The sequence below is a fragment of the Rhizophagus irregularis genome, chromosome 28 (assembly GCF_026210795.1).
Source record: "Rhizophagus irregularis chromosome 28, complete sequence".
In the NCBI taxonomy this organism is placed as follows: domain Eukaryota; kingdom Fungi; phylum Glomeromycota; class Glomeromycetes; order Glomerales; family Glomeraceae; genus Rhizophagus; species Rhizophagus irregularis.
The window spans coordinates 57,558-80,441 of NC_089456.1; the positions used below are offsets into that span (position 1 = coordinate 57,558).

The window sequence follows — 22,884 nt, forward strand, 5'->3', positions numbered from 1 at the left end:
AATATGTGTATATACAGTATATATAAAAATACGCAAAATAAACCCTTACTTAAGCAAAAAATCTGTTAAATATATGCATTTTAATAGTCTGACTGTGGCTAAAAAATCCTCAGGTTGTACACAAATCAATACTTAACTCCATAAAATTTCTCTATGCAATTATGCATTTTACCCCTACATATACTGTATATTTCGGGATCCTGATCAACCATCGTTAATACTGATAGGGAAAAAACGTATATGGGAATTACTGAGAGGAGCTTATATAATGTTAAAATACTAAAAAAATTATACCATTTGATAATTTCAATTTTAATTGAATGGATTTTTGATCAGGTTTTGGATTGATATTTATTAGATGGTGAATTGATTTTGTGATCAGTGGCTGGCTCACAATAAAATATTAAATTATTGTTATTTTATAATTTTATAATCATCAGAATAAAAGCAAGATATTATATTATCCAAACTAGTATTTCCATAAATATATAGGTTACAAAACAATTTGTTACCGCAATAGTCACATTTTCTTAATTTAATTAATATTAATATGTGAAAAATATGTCTACAAAAACACTACAAGAAAATTTTCTATGAAAACTATGATAAAAATTTAGTTATGGGGCAGCTTTCTTATACTTTTTTTACATGTCCAATATATTATTAGTTTAGATGAGCCAGTTTCTTTTTTTTCTCATTTACAAAAGTACTAATGTGAAATTTAATTAGAAAAAATATTATCATTCTTGTGACTTGTTACTTGTGTTGTTAAGACAGACTTGAATACACAGGTAATGTTTATGTCGCACCTGTCATTATGTGCAATGGTAATAAATAATCGATTTTTGATTAATATTATATGATGCATCTTACGCGTGCAAATGCCGTTAAAGTTTTTTCTTTATAATTTTTGAATAAAGCGAAAGCTTATATCTTTTTTCAATCATATAAAATAGTTCCTTTTATTAGATCATGGATTTTCATTTTCTTTTTTCAAATTTTCGATTTCCATTTCGCTATTTTTGATGGCTTAACTTGATCTAAAATATATAAAGATATAGAAAAAGAAAAAGGATATTTAATAAGAGACGGCTCATTATACAAGATCAAGAAAAACAGGGAATCAAAAATAATTAAAAAGCATGAATTTGAGGGGTTAATGAATTATCAGGATACTTTGCTCCATATTGTATTAGGCATACATGATCACTACTAATTTTCGAATCTAAAATAAACATTTTTCACGCGAACATGTTAGTGACGTTATCATATTCATATACCTACAACACTACTGCATTGTTTTTACTAATATAAAATGACCATGTGACAGACGCATACTAGTGCAAAATTATGTAACCAAAGCGAAAAGGACATAGTAAAATGGCTATTTTTAAGGTTATTTACTCCAATCTAACTTACGGAGTATGGAGTTAACAATAAAGTCAAGATATACAAATGCTTTGTTAATACATATTTGAAATACAATTCCAAAGAAAACACTTTTTCCTGGATACATGTCACAACTCTGGATACCATATTCGGGCTCTTGTTTTTGAACTGCGAGGTGAAAGATAAAAAAAATTTAGAATAATTTACACAGTATTGCATATCAATTTCGAAGATGTAGTTAAAAAGGACAAAGTTCACTATGTGAACAAACTTTATTTATGCATAACTACCCCAAAATAAAAAATCTGGATACGCAGTAATGTGGTGCAGTAACAATCATTTTCTTAAGACTCAAGCAAATGACACGGTCAACATTACTATCAGACAAATTCAGTCTTATTTATTAAATTCTATTATATCCAGCAATACCTTTTTAGGCAAGTGATGGCCTTTCTCATGAAGTTGTTTAACTTCAGCACCAAACCTTTCTAATCACTTCTTTTCGTTAATTATTTTCCACCTACTCGCATTCTCGATAATTGCAACAAATGATTTCAATTCTCCATCCAATTTATCTATTAATAACTCCAATGATTCGACACAAATCGATGTAGTCCTAAATAATTGCTTGACCATTTCTTTGTGTAATGTTTTGTATGACCACATCTCCATGCGTATAACCACAGGCATGTATCTTCTCCAAGCACAATAATAGATCTAGAATTATTTGGAAAATTGTGTAATCATCTATATTATCGTAATCAGAAATCCATGATTCTAGGAGTTATCCCGTAAAATCGGTTAGTAAAGCCATAGTTCCACCCATTGTATAACCTTCGAAGAGAATTGTAGGAACGCAAGAAAGATCACCTAGTGCATGCAACGCTGACATTTCACGGTAAATTTGAGAGATTTCACTGTCTTTGAGAACTTAAATCTTTAGATAAAAAAATGACCCACATGGTAAGTTTATTATAAGCAGTATGAAAAATTATCAGGAATTAATTTACCTTCAAAACGGCATCCCTTATTTCATAATCATGTACTTATGCTAAAAAAACTATACACTTTTTTCCATTTCCAAGGCGAGATGTAATATGCACATGAATACAATTTCCAGAGTATAATCTGATATAGATACCCTCTTTGATGAAAGAAGCCAAAAGACTTTTGGGAGAAATTAATGATTTATTTCTTCTATACATATACGTTTCATCATTATTTTGAGATTCACCAGAAGTACTTGTTAACAGGTCATCACAATAATGAAGAATTATGCTGGTAATTAAAATAAAAAAATGTGCCTACTTAAAACATAAGACAGCTTTGTTGGCTATACATAAAAATGACGGGAAACTTCTTTCAATTTTTTTGATCTAGTTTGGACCATGGTTTAGAAGTTTTACGTAAATACAACAAAAACGTAAAAATACAGGAAACAGACTCACGTATATACTTATAAGTATTTAAAGCGGAAACTGATTTGAAACTTCGCAATCATGTCATGTGTTACGTTATCTCGTTCAGATTTTTGATCGGGTTGAACAATTTTGATCACATGCTAGGATTGGTTAATGGATTTTTATCAAAAACCTGATTAGTGCTTCAGGCCTACATCTGCTGATTGCCTGCTTTAACTACTTTAAAGTATAATGATAGCTCAAACATCGAAACACTAAACAGGCTTATTATGTATCATAAATTATTTAACTTTTCAATAAGACCGAATCATACGAGAAAAGTTCATCTCAAGAATTCGGACACAAATGATGATTGTTCACACAAACGTCAACGTGGACAATGAAGAAACAATGCCCCTTCCACAGTACGTCAAAGATTATTTCAACAGAGTGAAGTTTTCTGAGTAGAAACTGTTACATTTTTTACATTATACGGAAAAATCACGATCAAATAGCTGGTTAAAAGATCAAATATTACATACTTTCAAAACAGGATTGAATGATGTGGTGGAGAAAATGTCTGATAAAAGAAATAGACCTACAATTTTTAGATCCAGAGTCGCGTTGGAAGTTGCTGACATGACAAAGCCTCGAAACCTGGCTGGTGCGAAACTATTTATTGGCAAAAAGCTCTTAGAAAATAAGAGAACTAAGGTAAACTGATTTTAAAGTAAGATAGGAGGAAGAAACTTCACGTAGTGTGGAAGGTCTCCAGCCACCTTTGCAGAAACAGATGCTTGTTCTTGTGTGAATGGTCTGAACAACCAGCTGTCTAAGACAAGGAAGCACACATCTATCGCTATAGCGACGTAGTGCTTCTGCTGGCAGGACTTATACATGGTGCATAGGTTCCTTTCTTCTACAAGAGGTATAATGGTAGGTCTCCATATCACTCTGCCTCCCTGCGGTTCGTCTGCAGTGTTGTATAGTTTGTCCACGTGAGTAACCCCAAACTAAGGACGCCCGATATCTGAAGGCAAAGGAGTGTGCACATCCACTCTTTTTATCCTATGCCATATACCAATATTATTTCTTACTTTAGATATATACTTTCTATTTGTATTCAACACGTGACTAATCATACGTTTTTTTTTCAAGTACGAGTCTGATGAGGTTGAATCTTATTGGCAAACTGTACGAGCAAAGATGGCAATTAATATTGCAAAAAGCCATCATAAACTTCAGAAGGTCTTCCAAAAAACTGTTAACCTCCTTTGTGAAGGGGAGTCGAGAAAGGTATATTATCATTTCCTTACGAATTGTAATTAACAATCTTTTTAACTTGATTATATTTATCCAGCGAATGAGACCAGATGATGAGGTGTTTTCGAATAGTAAAGACTGCAAGGATGATGATAAAATCAATTCACACACAGTATATGAAGTCAAGGTTTGTTGATAGGCTATGATTTTAGGCTTGATCAATCAAACTGATTGTTCAATGTAATACTAGTATTGGCAGGAGACCGAAAATTCCTCTGGCAATGAATCTGATGATAACCAGAATGACGAAGTACCCAAGGATTGCTTAAGAAATTGGATGGATAATGAGGATGATGAACTGGAGGTGCATGCTAAAGAGACCATTTAGAACGATGAAGGAAAATGGATTATATCTGGTATCAATGTACGTGGCGCATTATTAAAGTGGAAAGAAAAAACCAGACCACATAATGAGTAAGTATTTCTGTAAAATGTTTTTAATATGTGGAAAGTTTGAACATACCTGGCGTATTAATATTGAAAAATCTTTAGTTTAGCATTTTATGATATTGTAGATGTCACACCAGAGTCTAATAGTGACTTTATATGATCACTTCCTAACGATGTGGTGCGTGAGATGAGACGGTTGAAGCTATTGCCGACACCTGTTATCAACAATGCAGACAGAATAAAACAATATATCATTGGTTTTATTAAGGCATTAAATATTCTGTTGCTTTCCTCCAAGATTCCTAAATTAATTTCTTACAATATAGACAAAAAATTTTCGTAAATATGTCGATGAAAGCTATGCAAAAACACGAAATAACAATATTATGAAATTTGTATAGAATTATTTGAATCTCCTGTAAGAACATTTTAATAAATGCATCTCTTCAACTTTTTATGTCTTACATTTAAGGATAGGTCCGCAAATGATTTTCAAATTCCGCAATATTGCGGATTTTGGAGTTGAATTGCGGTTAGTAGCCTGCAATTCCGCAATTCTAATTGCTGCCTATAACTGTCAGTTTTGTATATTTATAAAAACACTGGAACTATGGGTTCTGGCGTTTTCTTTTAATTTTTTTTTACATAAAAACGTTGGAACTATGGGTTCTGGCGTTTTCTTTTGATTTTTTTACATAAAAATGCCGGAACTATGAATTCTAGTGTTTTCTTTTGATTTTTTTCACATAAAAACGCTGGAACTATGGTTCCAGTGTTTTCTTTTGATTTTTTTCACATAAAAATGCCGGTACTATAGTTCCAGCGTTTTCTTTTGATTTTTTTCACAGAACTATGGTTCCGGCGTTTTCTTTTGATTTTTTTTATATAAAAATGCCAGAACTATGGTTCCAGCATTTTCTTTTAATTTTTTTTTACATAAAAGTGCCGGAACTATGGTTCCAGCATTTTCTTTTGATTTTTTTCACATAAAAACACTGGAACTATGGTTCCGGTATTTTCTTTTGATTTTTTTCATATAAAAATGCCGGTACTATAGTTCCGGCATTTTCTTTTGATTTTTTTCACATAAAAATGCCGGTACTATGGTTCTGGCATTTTCTTTTGATTTTTTTACATAAAAATGCTGGAACTATTTCTGGCGTTTTCTTTAATTTTTTTTTACATAAAAATGCCAGAACTATAGTTCCAGCGTTTTCTTTTGATTTTTTTTACATAAAAATGCCAAAACTATAGTTCTGGCATTTTTTTTTAATTTTTTTTATATAAAAATGCCAGAATTATGGGTTCCAGCATTTTTTTAAATTATTTTTTATATAAAAATGCTGGAACTATGGGTTCCGGCATTTTTTTAAATTATTTTTTATATAAAAATGCTGGGACAATAAGTTCCAGCATTTTTTTTAAATTTTTTTTTATATAAAAATACCGGAACTATAAGTCTCGACATTTTTATAAATTTTTTATGTAAAAATGCTGGAACTATAGGTTCCGGCATTTTTTTGACTTTTTTTTATTAAAAATGCCAGAACTATTGGTTCTGGAGTTTCAATTTTTATTTTTTTTTATATAAAAATGCCAGAACTATTGATTTCAGCGTTTTTTTTTAATTTTTATAAAAACGCTAGAACTATTATTTCTGGCATTTTTTTTTTATTTTTTTTATTAAAATTGCCGGAACTATTAGTTCTGGCATTTTTTTTTGCAGTTATAATAAGAGAAAATGCCGTTTCTGGCAGTTTTTCCAAATTACTGATCCATTTTTTTCTAAAAAAATAAAATCATTTTTTTTTAAATTTTGTTAATGAAAAATGATTTTTTTTTATAATTAATAATAAAAGGAAATATATTTTTTAGTAGTTAAATTAAAAAAGAAAATTTCTAAGTTTACACGAGATGTTTGTACACGGGTCATATAAATATAATTTTTAATAGACTAATTTTTTGTTTTTTAATTTGAAATTAAATGCTACTAACATTATACTCTTTTACTTTTTATTCTTATTATATTACAAATAAATATATGTATTTTCACCTGCTTTGCAAGTTTACTTAAGGCATTAAAGGAGGTTTTGAATAGGACCTGGAAAACTATATATAAAGGTTACCGCCAAAAAATCAAAAAAAAATAGGAGTGCGAACCATAATATGATTGGTTGTTTTGCTGTTTACTCACATGTTTCTATTTCAAATATAGTAATAGGGCCAAGAAAGGAAAGATTTTCACAAAAAAATTCTTATTGTTGCGAACCAACACGTGACTTTTACTAATTAATTTGGCGGTGACCTTTTTGAAAATTAATTATAGCCTCGAATCATGTTTGGCGGTAACCCCTATTAGAAGTTTTCCAGGTCCTTTTTGAATGCTGTTTTTAATCTACTAATATGACCTGTGTTTAAACACCCGTGTACAAATAGAAATTGCCATTAAAAAATTATATTTCATTAAAAAAAAAAATAGTTTTTTTTGTGGACATTCCACAAATCCGCAACTATTCTGCAATCCCGCAAATATTCTGCAATTGAATTGCGGTACTTTGGATATTTGCAGATTTGCAGAATATTTGCAGGATTGCATATAATTGCAGATCTGTGGATTTTAGATTTAAAAATCTGCAATGTTCCACAATACCGTAAATCGCAATTATTCCGCAATTACATATTTGCAGCACCATTCTTAGTTATCATGATTGTTATAATATGGTAATATATTTAATGCAGAAAATTTCGAGTCTGGAATACTGATTATCAACCCAGATTAAAGATGGTCATTGGTCCTACCGGTCCTACTCAGTTTCAGGACTGCCAGTCTTAAGACGGATCGCGGTCTTTCGGTCTTTTTAATCCTGCTGCTAATTCAGGCTGAATTTATAGTGCCGGCCAGAATTACAAGTAAGGGTAATACAAAAAATTTTGTGTTATAATGACAGAACCAGTAAAAAAATTTTTTGCCTGGTGGTTAAACTATTTATCCGGGATCACGTGATTGCCATATTTAGTAATTCTGGCTGACACTATATATCTGGCCAAAATTAGCCTAGGACTAAAAGACTGCGGCTCTACGCAGCACAGGACTGGTCTGTCTTTTTGGGGTGTAGAACTGGTAAAACCACGATCTTCTAGGACCGGTGACCATCCTTATCCAAAATGCTAATTTTCAGCTCAGAAGATTTTGCTGAATCACAAATTGTGCAACAAAAATCTGCAGATCACATAATAAGTCTGTGCAACCAGGTAGGTCTGTGTGACATAATAATTTTCACATATATTCTAAAAAGAAGCTAACTAGTACCTCTATTTTTTTCCTGAACAAACATGAGAAAAATGGCCTGCTTCACAGGCGCTTCATTCGCTTGAAAGAAGGTCTAGTTACAATACAGGACTAACTTCAAAAGTAAATAGTTACAGTAAAAGCATATGTTATGAAAGGTGAGGACTTTGGAATTTCGAGATCTACAAGAACTAACTACCTTTGCGTCTCTCTGGTAGATCTCCATGTGAAAAGGTATGAAGATTCCATTTGCATGTGCCTTCAAAGAACTCTTGGCATCATACAACAATGCTAATCACTATTCTTATCTCCTTAACTTCAGCTTGGCGCTCTTTTTCCCAGTCAGATATAAAGCATGTAGGGTATGTGGAAATTTAGCCAACTTTCTGCAAAAACTTTTCCGTAAAATAATGCAAAATAAAGTATGTATATGCTAGAAGTTATGTATGTATGGGAGCGAGTTTTCTCACTATGGACCTTATATTTAGGAAAGCAAGATGTCTGATAAGACTAAGGAATCTGATAAGACCAAGACTCCTGACAAGCTTGACAAGTTTCTCGCTGGTGGGGATATTACTCTCAATTGTCTCATTTCTGACGAGGAAGTGAACGATATTTTTGAAATAATGATATCTAATGCTAACAACAATAGTGTCTCTTCTCTCGCGAAGGCAATCAGAACCTGTCATCTAGATCGATTTCAAGATATAGATTTAACCAATTTGGCTTTATATAGGGTCGCATTTATAGCTGATAGTGTCATAATTAACAGCTTAAGAAACATCAGTGAATTTGAAGTAGAAGGTGCAATAAGAATCGAACTGCAAGACACCATTTTTACTCATTTTTTATACAACCCAAATGTATCTTTGGTGGTAAAAAGGGAATCAATGTTATCGTGTACCCTCCCGCTGAAAGGGTGCTGGAAGTACTAAGCAAAGATAATTAGATTTTTTTATCTATATTTCATTATCATGTAGCAATAGGCCTGAGTCACGAAGTATAGTCGCAATTTTTATGTATTGTAGATCAGGTTCCGGCAACGTTTTATTTCATAAATAAAGTATTATTTTATCGAACGTATATGAGAAACGGGTCATGTGTGATGATGCAATGCCTGTGCTACATAAAAACCTATATTAATGGCCAGTATTCCCTATAAAAAATTTTTATCTGAATATTTCCATTATTTCTCCATGTCTTTTGTAAAAATTCTGTGAAAATGATACATTCACGGATATCCGTGTTAGCGAGATGAAAATTTCCATAATTTAAGGCTATTAATTCCATGAAAATGATACATTCACAGAAAAAACATGAAAAGATAAAATATGGATCAGATTTTTTATAGGGATTCTCTTTCCCATCCCAGAAATAAAATTTTATCTCACTTCGGAAAGTAACACTATTTTTTTGTCTGAGTCAAATATCCCTATAAAAACGTAACACTATATCTGAAACTAGTACACCTTATACTCCAGCTTCCAATTCCATTACTGTTGCTGAAAATGAGACAGCCTCGCTGGCTGATGAAATTAAAAAATATGACACAGCCAAGCTTATAGATAAACCTTGTGAAAGATGACTTTGATATAATCGAAATGAGAGAGTGGGTTGGCAAGACTTCTTCGACTTGACTCAGAAAGAACTTGAGCAACATGGAATGAAATTAGGACCAGCTAAGAGACTCGTGAAGTTCGCTAAGGAGTGTAAAGATAAAAAGTTGAGGTTATTCTCCTTGTACAAAACTAAGAAAGAGTTGAGTGAGGTGTTGGAGAAATATGGAATTGTTAGCAGGGATATAACTCGCATTCCACAGTTCATACCACGTAAGTAATATCAGATTAAAGGAGTTCTTTTTTATATATTTCGAGCTCACATATCATAATATAGCCATCCACACTATCAACGAAAGCGCTCCCGAATTTAAGCTATGTATTGATGACATCCTTTGTAGAATAAAAAATATGGATCCAGTTGTAGATAGTAACGAAGCTATGCAGTGCGAGTATATTTCAACGATCTTACATACAGCTGTAAGTATTCTCGGCGACTTGGTAATCACACCTCAGGCAAATATAATTGGTGAAGAAAACACAGGCTGTGTCGACTATGCCATCAAAAAAATTATCAGCGAGATGCTGAAGGATAAGGTTGCTTGCCGAAACCTAGGGGTTTAGGCAAGATGGCATTTTGCCGAAAAGTGAAATTCTGCCAAAACTATATTAAAGTTATATTAAAAAACTGGCGAAACTTTGGAGAAAGGCGAAACTGCCGAAACTTATTATAAATGCCAAAACTGCCAAAACTCTGCCAAAACTATAATAAATCTATAGTAAAATTTTGACGAAACTAATCGTAGGATTTTGAAGAGGTTTAGACAAGCAACCTTACTGGAGGAAATAATTTGCATAACTGAAGGCAAACAGAATCAAGCAACTATAGGTATCTGCCAAAACTTACTACAATGCCGAAGTGCTTGCGATATAAATATGACAAATTCTACTAGCTCGCTTGCTATAGGATGATCATGGGCTATTGCTAACTTACTTTTCTATTTCCCTCAGATGAATATAAATATGAATAAGAAAAAAAGAAAGGTGGATGATGTATTCGATCCTGACTACGACTACGTCTATGGTATAGTCAGTACTGGAACTGACTGGTACTTCATTCTTCACAGCACTGAAGGTATCTATAGTACAAGCAGGACTGAATACCGAATTTCACTAACAGAAGACATTCTCAAAAATGATACAAAATTGCGTAAGAATGTGAAGAGGGTTTTAGAAGTGATCGTAGGATTATTAAAAGATAGAGCAATAGGTAGTGAGGAACCCGCAAATAAGAAGCGCTGTGTAGAAGAGATAATCAAGAAAAAATAATTGTATATAAGACTAGCATAGACGTCATGTATCGGGTTAGCTTGCTAACCAACATTTGTATTTATTTTTCGCATGTAATAATAAAAAAATTTTTTGGCAAAAACTGTTCCCTTGGGGAACGACCAGCTGAAATAACCTATATATTTTACTTGACTGTTTCTATATATACTAACGAACTTTTGAATATTTCCGTTCTTGTATAAAATTTATCGATGTCAAACACTCAATCAAACGATTCATTAAGGGAATTAAATGCCAAGCTCTTAGCTGAGATTGGCGAACTTAGGAAGAAGTTTGCTGAGATTAAGGTCAAAAATGATGAGCTTAAGGATAAGAATATCAAGATACCTGAACTTAGAAGGAAGTTTGCTGAGATTGAGATTGAGAGAACTGAACTTAAGGCCAAGATTGCCAAACTTCTAAAACAGGGTGTGAAAGAGAACAAGAGGCATATGCTGAGAATGCCAAGCTCAAGATCAGGATCGAGGAGTTGGAGAAAAACAAGACAGATTCTTCAGCTAAGAATGTTAGGTGTAATGTTGAGATTACTGAGATTAAGGCTGAAATAGTGAAACTAAGGAATAATAACAAAGAAAACAAAGAGCTAACCTTCCTTCAATCAGATAATATTTCTAAGGAAATGGTTTCATGAAATGGCAGAACAATAATACTATAGATTTGAACACTAACACAATGAATTCAAATACTAGCGAAGCACCTTTTGGTAATATTCAGGTATCTGATTCTGTAGTAGACCAGCTAAATAATGAAGTAGGACGAGCAGTTACCTCTGGTGACGCATTTAGTGATAATTCCAACACTGAGTCATTGAAAGATAAGAAAATGGATGATTTCTTGGATGAGGTGCATAAGAAAAAGATTAGTGATGAGATTAGAGAGAGAAAGCAAGAGGAGAAACTTCATCGTGAATCGATTGCTCAGGACTCACTTATTTCTCGCAATATAAAAACTGTTTTCTCAGGGAATGATCAAAGTCATGTGACTTCAAAAACTGAAGTATCTGTGGAGCAAGACGATGACATGATTCCAGAGGAATCGCTTGATGAAAATCAAATCGTAGAACAAGGCCTAATACATGAATTATATTCATCCTTATCACCTGAAGATAATGTCAGCTCTACCAAAATCATCAGCTCTTGCGTTAGTTTAGAGAATTTGATTTCAGGTTCTGCCCAACACTTATCTTATTTATTTGAAACAGCAATAAAATCCAGTCAGCAGGAAATATTAGACTGGTACAATTATTCCTTTGAATTTGAGAGCAAGGTTGATGCTCTTATGGCTGATGGTAGAATTAAGGATAAAACGGTAAGATCAATGATTTACAAGGAAATGAAACCATTTCTCCCTACTAAAATCACACAAGCTAATTTGCGCAAGAAAACTCATAAGGCTAGAAAACATCTTATGTTATTTGGGAAAAATGGGATTGGACTAGATAAAATTAAGCTAGTCTCATATAGCGCAACTGAGATTTCGAAACTGACTAATGCACAAATCCAAAATGTCATAGATCAAGTAAAAAAATATACTAGTGATCATCAGAGTCATATGACTTTAATAAAAACTGTTCCTTCAGAGAACGATCAGATTAAGGCTGAGGTAAGTACATCAGCAAATGTATTATCTATATCTTCCTCCAGTCAATCTAAGCCAACTTATGACCGATCCTATTTTTGCAACAAGACATTGGATCAATATCCAAATTTATATAGAGAATTTAGTAGTGAAAATTTTGATTATTATGGTATTACAATGAGACATCATGCCCATTATGCAAGTTAAAGCAATGACGATTTGAGAAAGCATGAAAGCATGCATATATAAAACTGGATCTTATTTTATTAAATGCGAACAGCGTGAAATTGAAATAGTTGCCTAGTCAGGTCACTTTGTGACTACATTTGCTTTATTATTATTTTTTTACACCTGTCAACTATTACCTAATTAGATTGATTTGCAATTATAGAAAAAGGCAACATGGCCAAGTCCGATAAAATATTAACTCCCAAATATCTGGATTGGCATGCCAAATTAACTGGTTTGCCAAGTATTTTGACAGATAAGATTCGTTCCAATTTATACAAAAAATATAAAAAAGAAACTGGGTATGAGCCATGGCAATTATCAGAAGATTGCCTTCTCATAAATTTGAAGCCAGAAAATAAAGTATCCTATTTATCTTCTTCTGAGCAATGTGAAGAAAAAGGGCCTATAACTTTTGAAGTCAGACCTGATCCAGAATTAATTATCAAATCCGTCTTAGAGCACTTCCCATACTTGAAATTCAGAAATAGTTTCAGAGGGATTGATAATTATGATTTTACATCACCTCAGCCGTGGAGCTCACCATACCCTATCTGCGATGGAAAGCATGGGAATTATGGATTACATGGCGAATGGCATAGAAATGGAACAGAATATTGTCTTACCTGCAACAGTTCAAGTGATAAATTCAAGTTCGCATTCGTAGCATAGGCTGATCATGTGAGACCGATCACCTGAAAAAACGGTGTATTTTATTTTTTTTTATTTTTTTTATAAATTAGTTCCACTAGTGTCCAGTGTCCACTCTAGTGTCCCACTAAATTAATCTGTGCGACAATAGATTTTATATAAATATGTAAAAAATTGGTGGCGTTACTATCGTCCGTAGTATGTACAAAAAAAAAATTATAAGATATATACCAAATTCGTCATGTCTATTCCCATTGATCCTACTGCAACTAAAAAAATTGCTTTCTTGTTTATTATATTACTTCCTCTCGTATTCTTTGTTTTTCTTTTTGTAAATTGCACAATTATTGCGCTCGTTCCAATTTGGCTTCCATTTGCAGTCTCGTTTGCTGGGTATAAATCTTTTCCAAATAAATATATAATAAACACGTACTGTACTGTCAAAAGCATTCATACTAAGATCACTTAACGTCTGTCTTTAGGCGTCAGGTGTCAGCTATATCTCGAGTAATCCTGTCAATTGATTTTAGAATAGCCAGCCTCTTTAGACTTTTTATTTTATCTCGAGTAATGGGATCTCTTAAGCCAGTTCAAAATCTACCTGAAACGTCTCAAACTCTCTCAAAGTATGAAGATAGGCCTGGTCAAATGGAAACGTTTCTTGGTAATAAAACTTTTATTTCTTGAATAGCATAATGGCAATATATATAGTAGTGTCTTGATGTTTATTTTCTTGATCTATTTATAGCTTATACGAATAATAACTTTAGCTGGCCCCCCTCAATGCCGGAATATATGAGGAGATATTGTTTCCACCAGATCACTGGTACCGGGTCTAATATTGATGTTCAAAGTAGGCGCGACATTATATTCTTTTACAACGCACTCGAAAGAGGGAATTCTTAGATCACAAAAATGATTGGGTGACCGTATACAACCAGGAAATAAAGGCATATGGAAAAGAGTATAGCGACGATAAATTGAACCACATTTTCAAAGAGATGCCTGGTGCCATACAACTTCCAGTTAATCAGAAAAGTCTGCCACGCAGTAAAAAAAGAAAGATGGTAACTACTAAGCGTGTCATTGATAATGGGTGTGATTACAAGGTTTGAATTGTAAATTAAAATTAAAAAATTAGGGTTTAAAACTTTAATTATAAGTTTTAGTACACATTAAAGAAACTTCTGACCAGGTAACTAGCCCTATTGAGGTTGTTAGCACTACACCTGGTAATCCCGAAAATTTGGATGACTTGATTTCGAAGGAACTCTCTAGCAGACAAATCCAACGCCCTATACAGTGACTCTCAAAAGATTTGCATCACCGAAAAAAAAATTTTTAATTTTTAATATCTCATGAGCTAATCATAGTTAACGACTGAAATTTAAAAATCTAAAAATAGAATACTCGAGCTATCTAAATATAAAGTTTCGCGTTAATTGATTGGCTGGTTCTCTAATCACATGACATTTAATCCAAAAGCCTTGATGCATTTCTTTTGATCGGGGTTGATCTTCTTCAAAAATTAAATTTTTACAAGAATTAGCCATACTTTTTATGATAAATTAAGTGACAAATTAAGTAATATATGACTAATATTATTAAATAATTTTAAAAAAATTTAGCAATTCCAGTAATTTGTTCTTTATTTATTTAAATAATATACACAATAATTACTATGTAACTTATAAATTTGGTATAAAGTTTATTGCAAATAAAATGTTAAGGAGAATTCCTATGACAAAACCATAGCAAAATTTAAATTCTCCTTGTTAAGAGGATTAATCAGAGCTAAATTTCGCACATATCAGACCAATAGATGCGCAGAAATTAAGTGTTAAAAATAACCAATAATTTTCATTTTACATATGAGGTAGATCATTTTAATATGTAAAATGAAAATTATTGGTGATCTTTAACACTTAATTTCTGCGCATCTACTGGTCCGATATGCGCGAAATTTAGCTCTGATTAATCCTCTTAATAAGGAGAACTTAAATTTTGCTATGGGTTTGTCATAGGAATTCTCCTTAACATTTTATTTGCAATAAACTTTATACTAAATTTATAAGTAACATAGTAATTATTGTGTATATTATTTAAATAGATAAAGAACAAATTACTGGAATTGCTGATTTTTTTTAAAATTATTTAATAATATTAGTCATATATTACTTAATTTGTCATTTAATTTATCATAAAAAGTATGGCTAATTCTTGTAAAAATTTAATTTTTGAAGAAGATCAATCCCGATCAAAAGAAATGCATCAGGGTTTTTGGATTAAATATCATGTGATTAGAAAACTAGCCAATCAATTAACGTGAAACTTTATTTTTAGATAGCCTGAGTTTTCTATTTTTAGATTATTAAATTTCAGTCGTTAATCATGATTAGGTCATGAGATATTAAAAATTAAAAATTTTTTTTTCGGTAATGCAAATCTTTTGAGAGCTACTGTATGTGAGAAATGCTTTGAAGAAATTTCCATAGAGTTTTCAAAAGACACCGTCTTTTTATCCTGCAATCATGCTGTGCATTTAGATTGCATTAACGATCTACGAAAAGATGTTCTACCTGTACTTCAGCCGATGATATGGAAACTGATGATTTGAGAACCCTGGGTTCGAGTGATCGATATGCTGAAAAAATGACCTAATGATTCAGACGAATCAACCAAAAAATCGTCTAGCAAGAAAGTGAAAAAGGCAGGTGAGAAGAAAGTATCAGGTACGCTAAAAAAACTTATTGAAAAATTATTCTCTGAAACATCTCAGGATTCTGAAGTTATAGAAAAGGGAACTGGGGATTTCTTTTATCTGTACAATACAATCATTAATATGGAAGGGGAGGAAGAGATTGCAAAACAAAATGTCATCAAATCATATTATAATTTTGGAAAAGCACTTGAGGATCATTATGATCATTACAAGAAAAATAATCCTAAGCGAACAGCTCAGGCATTGGTAAATAAAGAAGTTTGAAATCAGCTTCCAAACTCAGTTAGTGATGACCTATTTCAGAAGAAAAAAGAATGGGCTCTAAAGATTTATGATCTCTTTAGTGAAATAGGCGAGCATATGATTCAAAGGATAAAATCTTTCTCAGTAGCATCTATATCAAAATTAAGCCAGAATGATATCGACCATATCTTGGTTAGGTTTGCAAAATAATATTTACTGCGCCACACATGTGACGTTATAAACTCAGTTCACATTCTCTGAAATAAATTTTAGCCGTATATAATAATAAAGTTCGCCCATATCGGGCTTTTCTCCTTTTTTAATCTCCTAATGTTTTTTAATCAATGTATGCTACTTGCAAAATGATGTATGATTTGCGTGATAGTCTGTATAATTTTTTTACAGGGCCGATCATCTCGTGATTTAGCCAGGCCAGAGGCGTTCTTCGAATAAGGCGCTGTGCATAGAAACTCGCTAGCTCCTGGAACTCTTCTAGAACTATCAAGGAACTGGCAGGAAACTAGGGAGATCTCATGTGATACGATATTTTGTATATCATGTCACAAACCAATTTAGCTGAGCCATTAAGGCACTTTGTAAGGCGCTGTGCATATGCATATATGTAAATATAAAATTAGCTTAGCCGAGAGATGGTCCTATATAAATCCCGGTATGCTTGTAATCGAATAAAAATGAATTTGGATTTAGTAGTGTGTAGTCTCTCTAAATCGGCTACAAATCAATAAAGTCGGTATAAACCATTAAAACTGCTATAAATCTTTTAACCAGTAAATCTAAATAAAAATGAATCTGATATTTATTTGAGTATACTATTGCTAAATTGGCTAAAATTGCTAAAAACAGTATAAATCAATAAAATCGTTATATTCTGTTATAATCTACCAAAACGCTAATATGGATTTAGATAGTAAAGCCTATTCCAAGTTAATTCATGCACACAATAGTATCAGATGCTCTGAAGAATAAATAAGAATTATTGTTGCTATAATCTCTTTAGCAGAAAGACATGATCATGAAACACCAGAAATGTGATGCTCTCGTATTCGTGATCCATTTAGGAAAATACTAGAAGAGAACCCAAGAATCCTTTCTAAGAATGGATATATTACAATTTATGGAGAGCTATATGTAGATGATAGGATTCATAATTGTCCAACCAATTATATATATTGCAGTGTATGTAACTCCTTAGTTTTCACACCTGCAAATAGTCTTTTTGAGGATCGCTATGGAGATAACCACTTGAAGAGATGTATTTCTGGAAATACTATTTCGAATGAACATGCAAAAAGAAATGAAATTCTTAAACCTATTAATACAAGGGAATTTCAGATCTGGCAATATAAACAATACATATTACAAGAAGAGGCTAAAATTAATCGTCTCCATCTAGAGCTTTTCTCCCAATCTACCTTACACTCAGAAAAGGATAAGTTGGCCTCGGTATCATATGATTATGTTACTCGTTCAGTCAGCTATAAAACTTACCTTTCAGCCAAAGTAACTATAGCAGAAAATACTATGCCAAGTGCTCCAAAATTTGAGCCAGCTTATATTTCACCTGCCAAGCAAGAAATGATTTCACTAACTTTTTATCAGTTATCGAATTGCAAAAATGATACAGGCAGAATATTTATCTCGTCTCGGTATGCAAAACAGCCAAAAGGCACTGCGTTGAGATTAAGGGATGGAACACCAATTACAATTGTCTAACTGACTTGACTGATTCCGAGAAATATCTTAATTATAGACTATTGCTTTTAACTGAAAATTAATATTATTTAGCCAAAGGTGCAATGTATAACTTATTCTTTATTTTTTACGCTAAATAATCTGCATACATGATCCCTAGTAAAATTGGTCAAAGACGCTATACATGAAATGTATCACCTGCTGAATTTTCCAGATTAATCCTTAACCCAGATCCCAAATATTGCCTTAATAAAATAATATATTGTCCACACCTTATAGCCTAGGCATGTGTGACATAAATTTTTGATCCATCTAGCATGTTTCTTCTTATTTATAAAAAGGCCATAAATGTATTATTTGTATTATAATAAAACTGACCCTGGTGGTTTATTTTTTGAAATTCCATGAAATTCCATATTTTTTGCGTAATGTATAAATATATAATGGTATTTAACCAGGCATATTCTGAATTGCTAGCAAAATTACCAGCTTCCCTAATAAATGAGGCATGGATTCGTATCATATCACGGAAACATAAACCATTATCTGAGAAAGAGGCCAGTGAAATTAATCCAATTGTAGAGTTGTTTTTAAAACATGAAGCTATTAGATATTAGAAAAGATTAATGCGCCAGAGACGAACCCAAAGTTGGCTGGAGTGCTTAACATCATTCAAAAAAATACCATTTATATTTGTCTCAGATAATGATACTCAAACTGATAATATCACTTGGCCGGAGGCGCTAAAGTATAATCACGAGGAAGAGAATAATCGCTGGGTTATGAATGAGCTTAAAGTACTATCCCAGCACCTGCTCGATTATAATAAAAGAACTTTTGAGAAGTTCATGCGAGATGTAAATCTAGAGTACAATGAATGGGTTAATGCAAATAAGAAAATGCGCTATGAGATCAAAGATCGTGCAGGAGGCGGAAAAAGAGCTGGCATCTAAAATTAAAGATACAATAAGTATCCATAATATCCTATTAAGAACAAACATTTTTTATAAAAAATTTTTTTTAATGACACTTGAATTTATAAAAATTTTCATTTAAAAGAAGATTATATTTATGGTAAACAAGAATTCATCCGCCCCTTGATAATTGTCCTTACAAAAATTTCATATTGTAACATATGAAGTTTTAATTATTTCAGAATCACGTGAAATTTAGTCTACTTTTAGGAATCGTATGATCAAAAATATAATTCAACTGAAACAAATTTCTTAATTAAGAAGCGACTAGTTAATGATCAATACCAAAATTGAACACAATGATTCTTAACCATTTACTTAAATTCTTAAAATGGTTACGTTATGTCTTAAAAAAAGGGTTTAGTTTAGCTTCATCTATTACACAAAACTTATAATCAATAAGACGTTTAGAATTTTTTGTTCAGGAAAGTGATTTCCATGCTTAGTATAAATTTTTTGTTCTTATTGATAGTGACACATCTAAAAATGGAAAACAAGGAGAGAAAAAGTTGTGTTACCATATAAAGACGATATAATTATTTACATTAAATGTACCATTACTACCATAAATGAGTATTATGAATTATTTATAGGAATACGTATATCAAATTTTTTCAGTGGTCTATTGCATTATACCATATACAAGATTACAGGTAATCCACTAGACAAAAAACCGTTAACAATATGCTAATTGTTTTTTAAATTATTGAACAGAATTTTTTTGCTTTTTTTTAAAAATGTTTATGACAAATACTAATTTTGCTTGTAAAGATGTATGAATAGAATATTTTGAATATTTTTGAATATAAAATCTAACATAATTACATACAACTATTTTTTTAATTAAAAATTCTTATATTGTGTATTCCACATATTTAACGTCCAGTGATGGGAAAGAACACTGGTGACCAATTAGTAAATATGAGATAAAAAATAATACGACAGATTGAAATTTGAGTCTGATGTGCGTCAAATTAATTTATCATTTATGTATTAAATTAAAATGCATATTTTATTATTTGTGTGTCAAATTAAAATACATACTTTAAAATTTATAATATTAGAGCAATTTTAAAAATCTTTGTAATTATATGTAAATTCTAAAGTAATGTAATAAATTTATCTGGTACATATTATTAATTTTGAGTTTTGTTATTGCATGATTTTCCACTATGACATTTACTTCCACATCTAGCACCAAATTTTTTACAGCAGCATTTAATTCAGTATTATTTAAATAGTTACGGTATCATTGATTGACTCTGTTACGGTATGATCATTTTTTTACCGGTATGAAGATCCATTTGTGCATCATACTGTACTTACACCTTTGGTTGTATAATATTAATACAACCAAAGTTACAGGTACGGTACAAACTGCCATACAAATATCGTACCTGTATTGTAAATATTGTAAACCGCAGTAATACAATAAATCTTGCCAAAAAATAAACATGTTGAAAAGTCTAAAAGGAAAAATGAAATTAAAATCTATGTAAAAATTAATAAAAAAGATTTCGATTTGTATAAACAGTTGCTAATTTATGTATTAATTATTTTATTTACATTTATTTTATAATATATTGTTACATTAATTATTTTGATTTTAATAATTATTATTCTTCAACTGTAGCATATTAAAATTTGAAATATTTTTTTTTTTAAAAAAAGCTCTACATATTATATTATACATATTAAATCTTATACAAATTTTTAGAATAGCATATTTTATTGATTATTATTTAATTCCATTTCCAACTTTTTAATCTGCAACTCTTTTAATTTTAGATCAATTTCATTCTGTTTGAGTTGCATTTTCCTCTCTTCTAATGCGATCTTGCACTCTTCAATTTCCATTTCAGTGTCATCATCATCATAATCAATCTTTGCCTTTTTTGAAGCGCGTTGCTTTCCTTTACTGGTTGCTCTTTTGGATAGTTTTTTAACTATTTTTTTTTATAACATTAAAATATGATAATACCCATCATAAATAGCAATCAAATCATAAAGTTTATTACTTTACCTAATCTTTTATTAGCTTGCATTTTTTTACCAAAGTCACTTTTATCTTTACTAGACATAGGAATGCCTGTTTGTTGATGTATTTTTATTCTTTTATAGATGCACTCGTCATGTTTCCATCCTCTAAATATAAAAAATAAAATAGGTATTAAATTATTTATTATATAATTATGCAGATAATAAAAAATTACTTTAGAATTGCAATTTTTAATTTCAATGATTTGCCTGTTCGATTAATCATTGCATGAGCACTTTCAGCAATATTAGTATTAAATGGTGTTGTCTGCCAATCTTCATATGACATTAAGGAATAATGATATGTTAATGAACCCAGAACCCATGGTTTTTGATAATATTCTAGCCAATCTAAAAAAAATAAATTGACATAAATTAATATAATTAATATGATTGATAATCTAATAAAGCAAAACAATATATACTTATTTTGTATATCATCTTCATTACGCATTTTAATTTGTCCAAATATTTGATTAATTTCTTTAGAAGAATTTGCTTTAAGAATTTCAAGCATATCATGTTTTGTATCTGCACAATAAGGGTAATGGTCAACATTTCTATAAAATTATAAAATTATTAGCAAAAGTTATATTATTAATTTAAAAAATATAAAAATCTTACCTTTTATAATGGATACAACATGATTTAAATACATATTGTAAATGTTCTTTAGCTTTCATGTAGAATCCATTTTTTTCATAGCCTTTCCTAATCTAAGAGCTTGGGCTTGATCTAAATCAGCTAAAACACAAACCCAACCATCGCCATATATATGCTGAAAATAGGAAGGCTTATTAGATAATTTATATGCCTCTTTAGTTGCAATATTAGTAGAAATTTTATAAATGTTAAAACTATAAAGAATGCATTTAAATTAATTAAGAATTATTAATAAATCAAATTGAAAAATTAAAAGTTAACTTACTAGTCCTAGATTTTTCTTCATATGTATTAAACTCGAATTCATTAATGTCACCATAAACACGTTTAAATGAAAGATCAACTTCGAATATTTAAATTCAATGCATTTGCTGCTTGTTCATTAGTCATACATAAAATCATTATATGACCATTATTAAAAAAGCCTAAAAATATATATTAAATTATTTTATATTATGTGTAAAGTAAATAATAAATATATTAATAACATTTTTACTTACTAATTTTTTGGATATAATTCTTTATTTCTTGAGTATTTTGATAAAAATCATATACCACTCCAAGAATCCCTTATATACACAACTCCTTCTTCTGATGTTTTGGATATTCAATTGGAATTAAAGAGTGTCCAACATCTTTGATTTTAGTAGTGTTCTGAACGGATCGAATCAGATCGGATTTGAGATGAATCCGATCTTATCCGAATTCAGATCAAAAAAAGTTGGATCCGATCCGATCCGAATTCAGATAAAAAATAATTGGATCCGATCCGATCCGAATCCGAAATGAGCTTGATTCGATTCAGTCTGAATCCAATTCGGATAAAACCGATCTGATCTGAATCCGATCCGAATCAGAAATTAAAAAAACGTTTCGCAACGTTTTTTTAAAGATTTATTTAATAAAAAACGTTGCGAAACATTTTTTATTTGAAAAAAAACCGTTGCGAAACATTTTTTATTTGAAAAAAAACCGTTGCGAAACGGTTTTTTAACGAATTTAATATAAACCGTTGCGAAACGTTTATTTAACTAAAAAGAACCGTTTCGCAACGGTTTTTTAAATTATTTTAGTATAAACCGTTGCGAAATGGTTTATTTAACTAAAAATAACCGTTTCGCAACGGTTTTTTAAATTGGTTTAATAAAAACCGTTGCGAAACGGTTTATTTAACTAAAAAGAACCGTTTCGCAACGGGTTTTCAATGATTTTAATATAAATCGTTGCGAAACGGTTTATTTAACTAAAAAGAACCGTTTTGCAACGGTTTCTTTTAATGAGTTTAATATAAACCGTTGCGAAACGGTTTATTTAACTAAAAAGAACCGTTTCGCAACGGTTTCTTTTAATGAGTTTAATATAAACCGTTGCGAAACGG

The 22,884-nt window shown here is 31.1% G+C and overlaps 7 protein-coding genes across 7 annotated transcripts; 5 read left to right on the top strand and 2 right to left on the bottom strand.

Annotated features, from left to right (window-relative positions):
- Nucleotides 1-1,133: 1,133 nt before the first annotated feature.
- On the bottom strand, nucleotides 1,134-2,025 carry OCT59_018662 (uncharacterized protein; the record flags this gene model as incomplete). The annotated part of the gene is made up of 3 exons (XM_066135536.1): nucleotides 1,134-1,225; nucleotides 1,420-1,557; nucleotides 1,914-2,025. 3 exons carry the CDS (start codon nucleotides 2,023-2,025, stop codon nucleotides 1,134-1,136), a joined length of 342 nt encoding a protein of 113 aa, XP_066004813.1.
- A 1,130-nt stretch (nucleotides 2,026-3,155) lies between these two features.
- On the top strand, nucleotides 3,156-4,440 carry OCT59_018663 (uncharacterized protein; the record flags this gene model as incomplete). The annotated part of the gene is made up of 6 exons (XM_066135537.1): nucleotides 3,156-3,214; nucleotides 3,305-3,503; nucleotides 3,655-3,717; nucleotides 3,948-4,085; nucleotides 4,150-4,239; nucleotides 4,303-4,440. 6 exons carry the CDS (start codon nucleotides 3,156-3,158, stop codon nucleotides 4,438-4,440), a joined length of 687 nt encoding a protein of 228 aa, XP_066004814.1.
- A 6,929-nt stretch (nucleotides 4,441-11,369) lies between these two features.
- Nucleotides 11,370-12,482, top strand: OCT59_018664 (uncharacterized protein; the record flags this gene model as incomplete). The annotated part of the gene is made up of 1 exon (XM_066135538.1): nucleotides 11,370-12,482. The coding sequence occupies one exon, from the start codon at nucleotides 11,370-11,372 to the stop codon at nucleotides 12,480-12,482; it is 1,113 nt and encodes a 370-aa protein (XP_066004815.1).
- Nucleotides 12,483-12,677: 195 nt separating this feature from the next.
- On the top strand, nucleotides 12,678-13,175 carry OCT59_018665 (uncharacterized protein; the record flags this gene model as incomplete). Its single annotated transcript, XM_025328348.1, has 1 exon — nucleotides 12,678-13,175. One exon carries the CDS (start codon nucleotides 12,678-12,680, stop codon nucleotides 13,173-13,175), a length of 498 nt encoding a protein of 165 aa, XP_025167028.1.
- Nucleotides 13,176-13,724: 549 nt separating this feature from the next.
- On the top strand, nucleotides 13,725-14,460 carry OCT59_018666 (uncharacterized protein; the record flags this gene model as incomplete). The annotated part of the gene is made up of 4 exons (XM_066135539.1): nucleotides 13,725-13,818; nucleotides 13,903-14,007; nucleotides 14,061-14,263; nucleotides 14,350-14,460. 4 exons carry the CDS (start codon nucleotides 13,725-13,727, stop codon nucleotides 14,458-14,460), a joined length of 513 nt encoding a protein of 170 aa, XP_066004816.1.
- A 2,574-nt stretch (nucleotides 14,461-17,034) lies between these two features.
- Nucleotides 17,035-17,853, top strand: OCT59_018667 (uncharacterized protein; the record flags this gene model as incomplete). The annotated part of the gene is made up of 2 exons (XM_066135540.1): nucleotides 17,035-17,063; nucleotides 17,199-17,853. 2 exons carry the CDS (start codon nucleotides 17,035-17,037, stop codon nucleotides 17,851-17,853), a joined length of 684 nt encoding a protein of 227 aa, XP_066004817.1.
- Nucleotides 17,854-20,534: 2,681 nt separating this feature from the next.
- Nucleotides 20,535-21,614, bottom strand: OCT59_018668 (uncharacterized protein; the record flags this gene model as incomplete). Its single annotated transcript, XM_066135541.1, has 5 exons — nucleotides 20,535-20,752; nucleotides 20,830-20,951; nucleotides 21,020-21,194; nucleotides 21,294-21,403; nucleotides 21,601-21,614. 5 exons carry the CDS (start codon nucleotides 21,612-21,614, stop codon nucleotides 20,535-20,537), a joined length of 639 nt encoding a protein of 212 aa, XP_066004818.1.
- Between the last annotated feature and the right edge of the window lie 1,270 nt (nucleotides 21,615-22,884).